The 14,435-nt window shown below is 51.2% G+C and overlaps 5 protein-coding genes across 5 annotated transcripts; 4 read left to right on the forward strand and 1 right to left on the reverse strand.

The window, feature by feature from the left end:
* Nucleotides 1–689: 689 nt before the first annotated feature.
* On the reverse strand, nt 690–2,144 carry CC1G_05840 (nucleosome assembly protein I; the record flags this gene model as incomplete). The annotated part of the gene is made up of 6 exons (XM_001834651.2): nt 690–767; nt 822–941; nt 996–1,180; nt 1,233–1,719; nt 1,782–1,937; nt 1,992–2,144. The coding sequence occupies 6 exons, from the start codon at nt 2,142–2,144 to the stop codon at nt 690–692; spliced, it is 1,179 nt and encodes a 392-aa protein (XP_001834703.2).
* Nucleotides 2,145–3,382: 1,238 nt separating this feature from the next.
* CC1G_05841 (alpha-ketoglutarate catabolism dioxygenase) lies at nt 3,383–4,713 on the forward strand (the record flags this gene model as incomplete). The annotated part of the gene is made up of 5 exons (XM_001834652.1): nt 3,383–3,499; nt 3,552–3,621; nt 3,674–4,116; nt 4,176–4,541; nt 4,600–4,713. 5 exons carry the CDS (start codon nt 3,383–3,385, stop codon nt 4,711–4,713), a joined length of 1,110 nt encoding a protein of 369 aa, XP_001834704.1.
* A 370-nt stretch (nt 4,714–5,083) lies between these two features.
* Nucleotides 5,084–5,518, forward strand: CC1G_05842 (hypothetical protein; the record flags this gene model as incomplete). Its single annotated transcript, XM_001834653.1, has 1 exon — nt 5,084–5,518. The coding sequence occupies one exon, from the start codon at nt 5,084–5,086 to the stop codon at nt 5,516–5,518; it is 435 nt and encodes a 144-aa protein (XP_001834705.1).
* A 540-nt stretch (nt 5,519–6,058) lies between these two features.
* On the forward strand, nt 6,059–6,276 carry CC1G_15384 (hypothetical protein; the record flags this gene model as incomplete). The annotated part of the gene is made up of 2 exons (XM_002910060.1): nt 6,059–6,095; nt 6,143–6,276. The coding sequence occupies 2 exons, from the start codon at nt 6,059–6,061 to the stop codon at nt 6,274–6,276; spliced, it is 171 nt and encodes a 56-aa protein (XP_002910106.1).
* A 6,224-nt stretch (nt 6,277–12,500) lies between these two features.
* Nucleotides 12,501–14,065, forward strand: CC1G_05844 (hypothetical protein; the record flags this gene model as incomplete). Its single annotated transcript, XM_001834655.2, has 5 exons — nt 12,501–12,725; nt 12,786–13,427; nt 13,490–13,554; nt 13,623–13,889; nt 13,963–14,065. 5 exons carry the CDS (start codon nt 12,501–12,503, stop codon nt 14,063–14,065), a joined length of 1,302 nt encoding a protein of 433 aa, XP_001834707.2.
* Nucleotides 14,066–14,435: the final 370 nt, after the last annotated feature.

The raw sequence follows: 14,435 nt of genomic DNA on the forward strand, positions 1-14,435 counted from the left end.
AACCCACTATGGCCCTACAAACCGCACAGTAGTCTTCTGATTTCTCGAACCGTATTGTTTGTGTTGTGGATATCGCAAACGTCACACACATACACAGAAGACGCCTACTGTTGATTCCCTTTCGTACTAGGAACGATGAACAGCGAAGCTTTGAAGGAGGGAGACCCAGTCGTAGTAGCTCGTGGTTTGAATATGCGACGACGCGAAAGCTTGGCGCGTAGGGCGCCACTCCTCGGATAGGGGCTTAAAATCAAGAGCCCAGGGCAGAGCGCAACCAACAGTGGCGAATAGCGATACGCTTCCCAGGAAGGAATTCGACATTCTTTTTTTACAACGCCCATTAAGCATTGCCCTGGTAATACAAAAAGTCAAAATCAACAAGAAGAAACACGGCGAATAGTAACCATAGTAGACGTAGATGTTCGTTATAGTCATAGTAAGTAGTACAATGATGAAGGAGGGGAAGCAAAAAAAAAGTCGGTTTGTACAATATGTGCAAGTGTTATGAAGCTCACGGGACCTGGGGACCAAGAGGAGGAACACATGATAGACGAAAAAAAGGTACTTAAGGGGGGAGCGAGTTGAAGTAGCCAAAAAAAGCATTTTGGCATTGGCATTAACGGGAGAAACCGCGGTTAATGTAAACCCATCTACACCGGAGTGCTATGACGGTGGTGATTAAGCGAGATTTACTGTTGCTTGCATTCCTCGGGGTCGACCTTGTTTCCACCCTTCTTGGCGGGTCTTGGGGCGTCAGAATCCGAGCCCTGAACGAGTCCGTCAACCTCGCTGGGAAAGTCAGGAGAGGGAGAGGATCAAACCTCGTCATCGTCATCATCATCATCGTCGTCGTCCTCATCACCGAGGTCGTAGTCATCGTCGTCCTCAAAGTCGTACTCGATGGCCTTGCCAGTGAAGTAGTCGATGGCTCGTGGAACGATCTAATGGACAACAGGTTAGTTAAATGGCGAGGTGTCAACAGACGGTATACTCACCTTCTCCTTCAGATCCTCGCCGATCTGGTAGTCGATTTCAAGCTTCTCCTCAATCTCGTCGAGCTCGTCCTCATCAATCTCACCCTCCTCGATAGCCTCTGGGCTGGGTGGAACGGGAGGGTAGAAGAAGTTGAAGAATGAGTCAGCAGGCTTGGCCTTGCGGACAAGACGAGTGCGGTTGGTGGCTGAACGGCGGGGTAAGCACAGAAAAGAGATCGAAAGGGATGCAAAACTCACTCTTGTTGCGCTGCTTCTTGATCTCAAACTCCTTGGTGAGATCTTTGTCCTCCTTCCACTTGATATCGGTACCGATGGCACGATCGTAGACAAAGTCACCACCATATCCGACCTTCTCCTGGTAGTAGTAGGTCTTCTCGAGAACATCGTTCTCAAAGTAGTCGTTGGGGGTGAAGTGGAAGAGGAGTTTGAAGCCAGGCTTGCCGTCTGCGGTGTACTCGAGCTGGATATCGGTGAGATGCTTCAGGGCGTCGGCATCGCGATCGGTGATCAGTTCGTTGAGGCCAATGTGGTTGCGCAAAGCGGTGAGCCAGAATTCGGGGATCCCGTCGGTGGATGGGGTAGCATCCTTGGGCAGAGGCTCGTATTCCTCGATGTCCTCAGCAGAGACCTTCTCGCCAGCCTCGATCTCTTCCTTGGTGGCTGTCGCCGTGCCATTGATGATGGCTTTTCTTCGCTCATATAGAGGCTTGGTAAGATTGAGGTACTGGTAAAGAGAGAAAAAAAAAGGTCGATGAGTGGGCCCGATTTTATGATTCTGGTACGCACCTTCTTCTCGAGCTCAAGGCATTCGAGCTTGTACTGTTGGACGAGCTCGTTTTGTTGCTCCTGGACGCCTTTGAGAGCCTCGACATTGAGCTTGATCTCGACGGGCAGGCTCTCGATGTAGCCAGAGCTCCTTCCAACGAGTTCTGCGAGTCTTCCCTGGACAAGACCGAGCATATGAGCCTTAATCATATCCCCGTCAATGTCGTTTACCTCGCCAATGTCTTCCTGCTCGTTATCTTCAGAGATATCAGGAACTGTGGGTCTTGAGAGCCCCAGGGAAATTGGGGCCTGGTTCAACGGCGTATTTTGGGGCGTCGGTGCCGTCAGGTCAGCTCCCTGGTTGATATTAAGGCTCGACGACATTTTTGGACGCTTTTTTCGACGAAGATGGTGGTAAAGACCAGATGCTGAAAACACAGAAACGGGCGGGAAGGAAAACTTTGGGCGGAGTTTCGGAACTTACCGACTCCTCATCATGGCCGTCGTCCGAATCACCGTCGTCGTTGCCGCTGCGCCTGACGCCTACAGCTCGACCTCGCTGTGACCGACGACGACCAGGACCCACTAGACTATATATTGATTGTCTCAAGAAACCTCGTCAGACCTCCAAACCGTGATACCCAACGGACCCGGCTTGTCCCCAGTGACGACAGACTTCCGTCAACAGTGGCCTTTTGGGAACTCTTGGAGCTCGGTCGACGTTGGCAGCGTGCCGAACCCAAGCACTTTCCAAGCCCAGCGTACTGGACAGCCTTATCGTCATGCTACGGTTTACTTGACCAGTTGAAGAGAGAAGTCATGATTTGGGGCGACCCTTGTATCCTTTCGAGAACGGCTGAGCTTTCCTCGATCCAACCTAGGACTGGTTACTGGACTTGACTTTGCTCAGTACTGCATATGATTTTTCGGCTTCGGAGTTGGAATGCATTATCCGGAGACTTGCCTCTGTGCCTTGAATGGAGACCAGCGAAGGGGACCTTGTCGGCTCGTCAACAGTGCACAACGATAGTATTGGGCAAGTTTGGCTGACCTTAGTAGGTCAGCGTTAGAACTCAGATGCGCTCTAGATCTTCAGTCTGCTTATGACAATGCATATGGATAACAGTGTGCAGCAGAGAGGTACCAGTGAGGCGCAGAATCTAGCTCCCGAGCTGAGCCGACAGGCTCCTTCAACTTTCGGATACCTACCCTCTAAGTCCTCGAGGACAAGACCCTACGGCTCCGACGCATCATAAATATAGATCATCTCACAGCCTTACAGCCGTCGGTTAGGTCTCCGAGAATCTATCACGATTCGACTAAATTCCTAGCCAGCCCTTCTCTCTTGCGCCATTGTACGGCCACCAGTCGTCATTAGGCCCCAGGAAACGGGTAAGCCTCCTTTATCTTTCCCTCTGTAGTCGTATAGCGGACACTGATGTACTGCTGCTAGTGCTCGTATCGCGTGGTTTACAACACCTATTGCATGATAGGGTATTGAATACTACAGTCGTAGAGATATGACGTTCGTCGCGGCGTATAAAAGGTGCCCCCCTCCTGCTTGAAGCTCGACAATCCTGTGCCCTAGCTTTCTACGACTTCACCGACTACCAGATTAACAAATGGCACCCTCTGTCTCCGAACTGAAGCCTACCGAGGCCGTTGCTGATGTCGCTGCCAACATCGCCAACTTGAAGCTCACCAACAAGCCTACCCAGGAAGAGACGTCCCTCGACAAGGTAACCCAGCCGTCACCACCATCCTTCCTACCCAGCTCATACCTTCGTGCAGGGCCCTTCCTACCCCTTCTACTATCCCTACCTCGACCCCAACGAGAAGTTCCCTCCTACCGATATCTTTGGTACGCTCCTCTTCGCGCGATGATAAACAAATCACCGCAACCTCTCCTTCAGAATTCTCCGACAAGGGCCTCCTCGCCGACAAGGCCAAACCCAACCTCCTCAACGCCGACACCAAAGTGCACCACCTCAGTCCCTACCTCGGCACCGAACTTCGCAACGTCCAAATCTCCCAGCTCTCCCCCGAAGGCCTCAACGAGCTCGCTCTCTACACCGCCGAGCGCAAGGTCCTCATCTTCCGCGACCAGGACTTCAAGGACCTCACTCCCGAGCGCCAAATTGAGATCGCGAACCACTTTGGGCCCATCCAGCGTCATCCTACGTCGGGCAACGTGAAGGGATTCCCAGAGTTCCATGTCGTGTACCGAGACCCCGGCTTCGATAGACTGAACAGGTATCGTGGATTCGACAACAAGATCAACCTCACGAGCTGGCATTCGGACGTCACCTACGAGAAGCAAACTCCTGGTACCACTTTCTTCTTCATCCTCGACCAAGTACGTTGTTCTTCCTCTCACCTGGCACTCACTAGTGACTATACTCATCCCTCGTCCAGCCCGAGGTCGGCGGTGACACCCTCTTCACCTCCCAGGTCGAGGCCTACAACCGCCTCTCCGACGAGTTCAAGAAGCGCTTGGTAGGCCTCCGTGCTATCCACTCTGCCGTCCCGCAGGCCGAGCACTCGAGGAGCATCGGAGGCCCCGTCCGCCGCGAGCCCATCGAGACTGAGCACCCCGTCGTCCGCGTGCACCCCGTCACGGGCGAGAAAGCCCTGTTCGTCAACCAGGGGTTCACCAAGAGCATCGTTGGATTCAAGAAGGAGGAATCTGACTTTCTTCTCAACTTTTTGTTCGAGCATATCGCCAAGGGCGCAGACTTTAGGATTCGGGCTAGTTATGAACCTGGGACTGTTGTTGTTTGGGTGTGTTACAGTTCTTTTGTTTCGTAGCTATGGAGTTGAGCTGATCGTGTGGCGATAGGATAATCGTGTTACTGTCCACTCTGCGACCCCGGATTTCGACGCCAAGGCTGCTAGGCGCCATGCTGTGCGGTTGACTCCTCAAGCCGAAATCCCCATCCCTGCCACCGACTGAGCTGGTCTTCGCCTTCCGTAACGTTTACATATACAGCGTATCAGAATTGAAGTGTAGGCGACCTTTGTGTATTTGTAGGCTCCCAAAATGACACCCACAGCAATTGTACAGTGGTCATTTCTGTACGAGAACCCCGAGCGCGCGATAGGATTGTAGGGCCGTCCTGTCCGAGCCAGAGGTACAAAAGCGATGAAGGACGCTCTTGAATTTCTTGACGTTGCCTGGTGCACACCGCAAACTTCCACTTTCACCGGAACTGAGTACTGAGGGCTGGACCTTCAGTTCATCTCACCCTTCCTATACTTCTGTGAGTTGCCCATTCAGAGAATTAGTATTAAGAATACCTTTCTGACTAGGTGCAAGACCCACGATGCGCGTGTCGAACAACAGCCAATTCTTTCCATCTCTCGCCAGTGGGATATTGTTCCTCCTTGCCGCGCTAGTGGTGCAAAGCGCCGCCGCACCGTTGCAGTTACCAGCTTCTGCCCTGGGCAGCCTCCAAATCCGCTCAAGGCCTGGCCGTGCCGGAGTGGTATTGCTCAGAACTCGTGCACCGACCCAGGACCCTACCGCCGAGGAAAGGCAGAGGAGGGTAGCGGCATGGGTTGCACAGCAACAACAGATTACGTCCAATGGGGTTGCGGGGCTGATAGTTCAGCAGCAGAAGATTGAAGGGAAGAAGGCTGAGGAGGGGAAGGTGAAGAAGGCTGAGGGGGAGAAGAAGGAGGAGGAGAGGAAGAAGAGGGAGCCAAAGAGATCTGATTCGGTTTCGTCTAATTCTTCTGAGAAGACGGTGAAGGGTTGAGGAGGGTACATAGTTTGAAATGTGGGTCTTCCGAACGGCCGCGTTTGGAACCTCGATGTATCATAGATCGCAATGTCAGTGATTTAGGATTATCGGAGTCCCTTCCTTCTCACTTAACAAGTCTCAAGTGGTTCGAACGTTTTGTGGGCCATCTGTATCCAGTCCAATCAAAGTAGGCGACCTTATGTTTCGAATCGAATCCACAGCCATTGGGTGTAATGTAGGTCCTTCATGCGTTCCACAGTAATCGGAAATATGATATTTGTTTGAGAATTAGCTTAGCCCTGTTATCGTCGGAGGTTGGTCAGAGGTACTGTACATAAAAGGCTGTATATAAAGGGCTCGGGGGCTTCGGCTTTCACGACATTGCCTTGCGCAAGTATCTCACATCTCCCGAACTGAACATGAGACGCGTGGCGACAATTATAGGGGCCCGTCGCGTGATCATTGCATGACCGTGAGACGCGAAAGCTTGGCGTGAAGTTTCAACGCGTCGCGTTGGGCAACCTGTCAGTTTGTTCTTTGCCAGCGAATCCAGAGATGTCCGATTGTGAGCCTGAGGGATACGCGCTGCACGGTAAGAGCTTGACTTCAGAGATAGACTTACTCAAACGGTTTCACTAGACCGTCTAAAGCGCCTCATCCAACCAAAGTCTACGGCCCAAAGCGCGGCCAAGCCTGTCGAATGGGTAGCGGCTCAGGCGCGTTACTACCTGGACGCGCTGCCTCCGGATGTGGTTTTAGAGGTCAGCCTATAACGGAGAGAGGTAATGGACGACCAAGCCGACCAGCGCTTAGGTCTCTGAATACTTGAAACCGAGAGATTTGTTGAGCCTCTTGCTGGAAATCTGTTCTCCTTAAGAAACAGGAGAACAGCAAACACTCACAATGCGTCTAATGCGTATGAATCGAGTCTATAGCGGTTTTTCGAGTACACGTACAAGAGAGATAAGGTGATACTACTTGTGTGGGCGGGCAGTCTAATGAGATGGAATGACTACACGTGATCGTGTAAGGCCCGCCCTTACACTCCTCCCTACCCCGAAAAAAAGGAAAGGTATCGTAGCAAAGGCTATCGTAAAAGAGGGGCCCATTTTTGACGTGGTGCATTAAAAAACCCCGGTGGGGAAAAAGACAACCGTTAGCCCCAGTAGCTCGAAAGGAAAAAAAAACAAACAGAAAAAATACAATTAAACATCAATTTCCGCATCCGATTTTTGGACGTCCTTCAGGCCTTCCAAAAAGATGTCGAGGGCTTCGCAATCCTCTACCTCCTTCCCGGGCAGCCACACATCGCACTCGGCACCGTGACCCACCCAACGAACCAGGTATCTCCACCCTTTGCCCGCTCGTTTGCGATCGAGGATTCTATCGATCTCCCATTCCTCTTGACCGGTTTCGGTGACGATAGGTTTAGGGATGATGTGTTGACGTTCGGGCCACTTCTCGTTGTCGTTGGGAATACACTTCTTCAGCAATGACGCGTGAAAAACGGGATGAGTGTTGGAATGTTCGGGAAGGAGTAGGGTGTAAGTGGAGTTTTCCTTGTTGACATCGAGGATCGTGTATGGGCCATCGAACCGGGGCATGAACTTTGCGACCCGTTTGCTGTCGCGCGACAAATACTCCCGTCGTCGATGACGCGTGGTTAGCCAAACGCGATCCCCCGGCTCGAAAGAAGGTTCGTGTCCGCGCTTCTTATTGGCATGGTGTGCTTGTTGGACTTTCGCGGCCAGGAGATTGTCTTGCGCCTCGGAGACATCATTCTGAAGTTTTTCGATGGCTTTGACGACGTCTTCCAGCCTAGGTTGGCCCTCTCGTGGGATAAGGGAAGGGAAAACGCGCGGAGAGCGTCCCATTTTCAGTTGGAAGGGGGTGAAGCCTGTGGAGGAATTGACCGTGTTCATCAGCGCAAATCTGACGCGAGGTAAAGCTTTAACCCAGCCCTTTTGGTTCCTGTCTACCCAGAATCGAAGACTTTGTATGATTGTTTTGTTCGTGCGCTCGCTCGAGCCATCGGTCTCTGGGTGATAAGCCGTGGAAAGCTGGAGTTTAACGCCCGTCAGTGTATGTAAAGCTTTCCAAAATTTAGAGGTGAAAAGCTTATCGCGATCCGAAGTAATGTGGGCGGGCATTCCGTTTTCACAGTACCACTTGTCAAAGAAAATGTTAGCAAGTTCTTCGGAAGAAATATTGGACTTCACCGGGATCAGTTGAATATCGCATCCCATACGGTCAGTGATAGTCAAGAGCATGTCGTAGCCCTCATCGACAGGAAGGGGACCAATGAAATCCATTGCGATGGATTCACCGCGACCATCTGGAACAGGAAGTGGATGTAAGGGACCTGCTCGTTTCGTGGTGCTATCCTTATTTCTTTGGCAGGCTTCGCATCCGGGAATGTATCCCTTTTCCAAGTCTGTGCGCATACCAGGCCAGTAGTATTCGTTCTTGATGGCGGAGTAGGCCTTCTCGAATCCGAAATGTCCCAGTCGGTCGTGAGCCAGTTGGAAAACGATAGAGCGACAGTTGGAATACTTGGGCACCACAAGCCTGTCGTTGACGAACCACAATCCATTGCGTTTCTTGAAGGCGGCCATTCCCTTCGCGGCTGTTTCGAATTTCCTACACCAAGGATCGAGTTGATAACCGCGAATCAAGTCTCTGACGAAGGAGTCGTCCAAGGACAATGATTTCGGCTTCTCCTCCACCTTTTTGAACCTGGCGGATGCAAGTGCTTCAGTCATCGCGCAAACGTCGATACCCGCACCTTTAGGAGTGAATAGAACCGCCACGGAGGTCTTCGATAAATTCTGACCGTCTTCCCATTGGAAGAATTCCTTAGCTGTTCGTTGGGCTTCTGCACTGTCGTCAACTGTGGGCATGCGGGACAGTGCGTCGGCGACGACGTTGTCTTCTCCTTTGACATAGACGATTTTGCCGTCGAATTGGAGCATGTACTCCATCCACCGTGCCTGCCGACGCGAAAGTTCCTTTTGGGTCTGGAAAAATTCGAGAGTTTTATGGTCAGTGTAAATGTAGAAATTCTCACCGAGCAAATCCGCTCTCCATTTCTTTAAGGCGTTGACGATGGCCAAGAGTTCTTTCTCGTGGGTCGGGTAATTGAGTTCTGCTTTCTTTAAGGGAGTTGAGTCGAAGGCGACTGGACGAGCCGTCTCCCATGTAGGACCGAAGGAGAGAACGGCACCTGTGCGTTTTTCAGAAGCGTCTGTGGTAACGAAAATCTTGTTCTCACCCGGGTTATCGTGGTCTATGGTGGTAAGACAGTCGCTCGAGACTACAAGCTTCTTGATTTCTTCAAACGCACGGCCGTGTTCTGTCGTCCAACCCGGCCAATTGCGGTCATATTCCTTCTTCGTGAGGGGATTCAAGACCGATGTCCACCTAGCGAGGTCAGGAAGAAAGTTTCCGAGGTAACGCACCAACCCTAGGAATCGTCGAACGTCGGAGGAATTTTTGGGGACTGGCCAGTTGATTACTCGCTCGATCTTGGAGCCATCTGGACGGATGCCGTCTTTCGACACGATGTGACCTAAGAAGTCAACCGATTCGCAGAAGAATTTGGACTTTTTACCGTTGAGGTACAACTTGTTCTTCCTAAGGGCTTCCAAAATTAGGCGTACGTGTTTTTCGTGGGTGGCGGCATCCTTTGACCAAATGATAATGTCGTCAAGGTAAACGTGGCAGAACTTCCCAATGTACTGCTTCAAGGCCTCCGATACTCTGCGTTGGTGAATGGCTGGCGCGTTCTTGAAACCCATGGGCATGACCAACCACTCGTAGAGGCCGAAGGGGGTTGTCACAGCCGTCCATTTGACGTCTTCCGGGCGCATTCGAGTCTGGAAAAAGGAATTCGTCATGTCAAGTTTGGAAAAGATCTTACCTTTGCCACAATCGGCGAGGATGTCGTCTATCCGAGGCAAAGGGTTCTTATCCGCAACTGAGTTGGCATTTAGCTGTCGATAATCGTTTACCCAGCGAGGTGGCGCAGAAGGGTCGGCTTTTGGAATAATGAAAGAAGGTGACGCGTGAGGCGAGTTTGATGGACGAATTCTTCCTGCCTTAAGGTGCTCGTCGATGAGCTTCTGCCAGGCGTCGCGGAATTTTCTAGGGCAGCTATACGTCCGAGTCTCGATGGCTTTCGTGGCGTCTTTGAGCGTGATAGAAGCCGTAACCTGGTCGGGGAGTTGAGAAGCATGGGGTATCGGTTGGAACAAGTCGGCGAACTCATCTCGTAACTTGTCGGCCTTGTCCTTGAGCTCGACATTGATAACAGCAGCTTTGATGGCACCGACCATGGCCTTGATGAACCGTTGCTTCGGTCTACGTTCCCATCGTTGGTCCACCAGATCTCTGATGGGCTTCAATACCTTTTTGAGCTCGGCGATCATAACCTTCCAGTCGCGGCGGAGCTTTTGTGTTCGTTCTCTCCCAGACCGAGGGAGGATTTTGGGGCGACTGACCTGTTGTGGAACGATGAAGTTATAACCGTCTTTGACGAAGCACTTACGATTGGCGCAGTCGATTACAATGTTGTGGGCTTCCAGCCAAGGGAGACCCAATAAGATGTCCACGCAAAGATTGTCGACCAGAATCGCCTTGAAACGTTTGGAAACAAAAACATTATCATTGGACCACAAGTCAAACTTTACGAATTGCGTCAGGGAAAAAGGCTCGGCGTCGTCGGAAGTGATGAAGGCGGGGTTCACAGGTAAGGGGGATTTCAAGGGGTATCTCTTCAATCCGTGCTTTGTCGCGACTTTGGAGTCCATTAAGACTGTGTGGCATCCGGTGTCGAACATCGTCAGTACATCCTCCGGGAAATCAGAGGTACCCGCCATGCAGGCTTTCCACAACAAATGGATTGATGTAGTTGGATCACTCACGTCGTCCTCGTTCTCATCTTCGTTCTCCTCCAAAATCTCTCCCGAGGTGTTTTGTCCACCCGATTCCTCCGAGGAGGAGTCCTCGTATTCGAAGTCGTCGGAAGGCAAGACAGCAGCTACAGCCTTGCCCTTGGCAGCGGAGGCATTGTTGGTGGTGTTGTCGCGTTTCTTCTTGGCATCGGCAGCCATTTCGGGGGTAATCTTCTTGTAATCCTTCAGGGTCGGATAACCGTTCGGGCAGTTGGCCCATCGATGGCCGGCGTAGAACTGTCGACACTTGAAACAACCACCATGCTTACCGAGGATGTCCTTCTCGTCTTCGGTGAGGTTCGGGACCCAATCAGCGCGACGACCAGCTCGATTACCGTCCGAAGGTCCGCTGGCATTGTTCGTACGAGGCTTCTTAGTGGCCCTCTCTGCCTCGAAGAGTTTCCTGGACAGCGCACGAAGTCGAGCGATCTTCTTGTCGACGCCGATAACTTTTCGGATCCACTCGTTGAAGACGGCGATTTCGTCGAAGTCGGCGTTCTCAAACTGTTCCGGGATATCGGAGTTCTGGTATTCGTCGGAGATCTCGTCCAGGCAGTTGGCGAAAAGGAGGTCCTTCAAACGTTCGTTGGTACGAATCTTTTCCGTGCCACGGAGGAGGCTGTTCCAATAAATGACTTCGTTGGCGAAATCCTCGAACGACTCGGTTTCCTTCTGACGCCTGTTGGAAACCTTACGTTTCCATTCCGTGGCCCAGTCCCTGTCCAACAATAATTCCTTCAGTTGCTTCATGAACTCGGTGATGTCGACGGTCGCAAGGGTGGCCCTATTGGCGGCGATCCAAGTGATGACGCGATGGTCTTCAAAGCATCCGAACAAATGCTTCACGACTTTGTTGTCCTCGATGCCTCTCTGAATGGCCTTGTTTTCACAAGCGGTTTGGAACCTATCGAGGATATCGATCGTGCACTTCCCTGCGGTAAGGGTTGGGAAGTGTTTCCCGTTGTCTTTGATCGTGGCCATTCGGGTGTTGTACGACATTTTTGAATTCTGTTGAACGTCGGCGTCAGTACCCCAATTGTCAAAGTCAACGTGAGTTTGAACAATCAAAGGCGGGGTAATATCAAAAGGTTCTTCGTCACTTTCATCATCAGAAGAATCATCAAAAATCGAAGATAATTCGGGTAAGGGTTCGTCGTCGTCAATATCCGTGCAGAGTGAAGTCTCGCCTTCGACGGCGGGTATTAGCCCGCACGCCTTGAGCAATTCTTCGTCTGCGATGGGATCGTCGTCGTTTTGGATGATTTGGCGTCCCCGCTGAGGCGAGTCCATCGTCGTCGTCGTCTGATTCTTTCTGGTTCTCCGCGCTTTACGCACGGGCACCGTTCGTTCTAACGTTCTTCCTCGCAATTCGAGGCTGTCTACCATTCTGGTACGTCTGTCGTTCTTGTAGCTTCGCTACCGTCCAATCGTTCAATCGTTCAAGCGCGCAAGGCGCCGATACCACGCCCAACAGTTGGCGTGATAGACTCGTTTGGAAATACGCAAAAAAAAGTGGAAATCTGTTCTCCTTAAGAAACAGGAGAACAGCAAACACTCACAATGCGTCTAATGCGTATGAATCGAGTCTATAGCGGTTTTTCGAGTACACGTACAAGAGAGATAAGGTGATACTACTTGTGTGGGCGGGCAGTCTAATGAGATGGAATGACTACACGTGATCGTGTAAGGCCCGCCCTTACACTTGCGCTCGACTAACCATGTTCACGAGGTGTTGTCGTCTCCGAATTCCCAGAAGATATGGGAGAAGGCGCTGTTGCTTGATCCAGATTCTCCCGAATGCCCGTGTGATATGACGGCGCAGGAGTTTATCTGTTTTGTCCTTCAAGAATTTTGCATTATATCAAGATTGTGTCCGACTAAACTGAATGTTCTTAGATCTGCAACGCGACGGAGAATATCACTCGCTTCTGGGGCTTGAGGCTCATGTTATGCAACACTTGCAAAGCTCCCAAGTTAGTCTTCATGCGTGTTTTCCATGAGCAGACCAACTCATGCTTGGCAGCATTATTGACGGGCATCACATCATGGAGAAGAACGGTAACGGAATATACAGGAGGATAGTTTCGACCCTGTTCTTCCATTGCAAGCACGACCCGCCTTGTCGGTGTAAGGTGAAAGATAACCTTCAGAACCACGTCTACTTCCAGGGAGACGTGGCGTTTGTCGTAGAAGGTATGAAAGACCTCGCCAGGGATGACAAGACCAAGTTCCTTAAGCAAAGGAAACAACTGGTCGTGGAGGTCGCGTCGGTGAGTTTGTTTCAGTACTCTTGCCATCTTCTACGTGATATTGAATGAACATGGTGATAGACGGTCAAGCCAATGATAGACTGGATGCGGAAAGACGCCTTTTCTAGGTTAATGGCCTCGGATAGTTGGTCAGGGCCGTTTTCAGCTAGGCTCAAGTCGGCGTACAACTCCTTCAGGAACGCGATACCTTCAAAGCTCCCTGGTTCATTCCAGGCACTAGAAGAGCTGGACGTATACCAGACCCACTTCAGAGCATTACTGGCGTCGGATACACCGGTACCGGTGCCTCTCTATCCCGGTGCCACGACGTGCCCATTCTCCGAAGCTTTCTTCGGGTCTATCGTCCTGGACATGACCCCGGGATCCTCAGACGCACTCTACGACTTGCTCTGCCAAGCGCGACCAGAATACCGCTCCCAACCCAAGCACACCGTCTTGTTTCGCGCTTCGACGTTGTTCTCCTGCGACAACGATCGCTATGGGTGTTGCGGTCTTTTCAAGCGCGCGGGTCTGTTTCCTTACCCCGAAATTGAACGTCGGGCGCAGTCGCCGAAGGTGGAGAGTCGGTTTATTGACGGGCTGAAGATGTCCTGGAGGCCTTTGGTTTTGCTAGAGATGCGTCCAGGGTTGCCATCCATTCCGTGGGGAACCGGTGGATGTGTACGTGTGGCTGGGACGCCAAAGGTACCACTATGGCGTTCTGTGAGCTGGTAAGCCTTAACGCTCTTTGCATCAGTAGTGTCAGCTGATTCACGTATACGCAGGTTACACATATCGTTTTTGAACAGGACTACTTCAATAAGATCCTCAGGGGTGCAGAGAAACGAAAGTGAGTTGTCTAGTACTTAGGGCTCGTTTGTTCCTTCGTACTAATCCAAATTCCGTCGTTTGCGTTAGAATCAAACTGGGAACAAAGCCCAATATCCTGATTAATGTTCATGCCAAAGAACGGTACAAGGATCTCATCGAAATCCGCGACGAAGAGTCTTTGATTACCGCAGATCTCTTTGAAACGCCTTTCACGTACGGTTGGGGCGACCCTGATCTCAACTACGACAACGATCTTCTGTCATATTGTGGACCCTGCTATCGAATGGGGGGAGTAGAACGAACGTTCCCTATAATCGATGGATGGTTCACCATTAGTGACCATTTGGAACGAATGTGAGTTTTCATTCCAGTTCTGCTTTTTCTTTTGGTCATCATTATGGAACCTGACCGAATATACGTGACTTAGGCATGAAGTGGAAGACGGGGATACAAACGTGGTTCTATCGCCCCAAGAGCTTGATGAGCTGAAAGAGCAAGAGGGGCCAAATCTGCACTCGGAGGACGAGTAGGAAAGAGTTAGGCATGGCTACACTCGAGGAAACTGATCTACCTCAACGACTCGTTTGATTTTTGATTTGTTCTCAACTTTTTGGAGCTTTATCTTCCTTATGTATCGAACAAGTGTGCTACTAGGATGAAGACGCCAACCCCTACTCTTTCCGTCTGTCAGTGTACCAGATACTGTATATTACATCTCGTTACCAATTCTCATACAGGAATACACAATTTGACGTTTAGTGAAATCCCTCCGTCTTCTCTCATTATATTGCGTGTTCAGACGCGTCGCGACAGGTACCGATAGGGGCGCGTCGCGTGATTGCATGACCGTGAGACGCGAAAGCTTGGCGTGTTCGCGTCGGGCGACATGACCGTCACGTC

This window comes from Coprinopsis cinerea (assembly GCF_000182895.1).
Source record: "Coprinopsis cinerea okayama7#130 chromosome 12 map unlocalized cont3.12, whole genome shotgun sequence".
Classification (NCBI taxonomy): Eukaryota; Fungi; Basidiomycota; class Agaricomycetes; order Agaricales; family Psathyrellaceae; genus Coprinopsis; species Coprinopsis cinerea.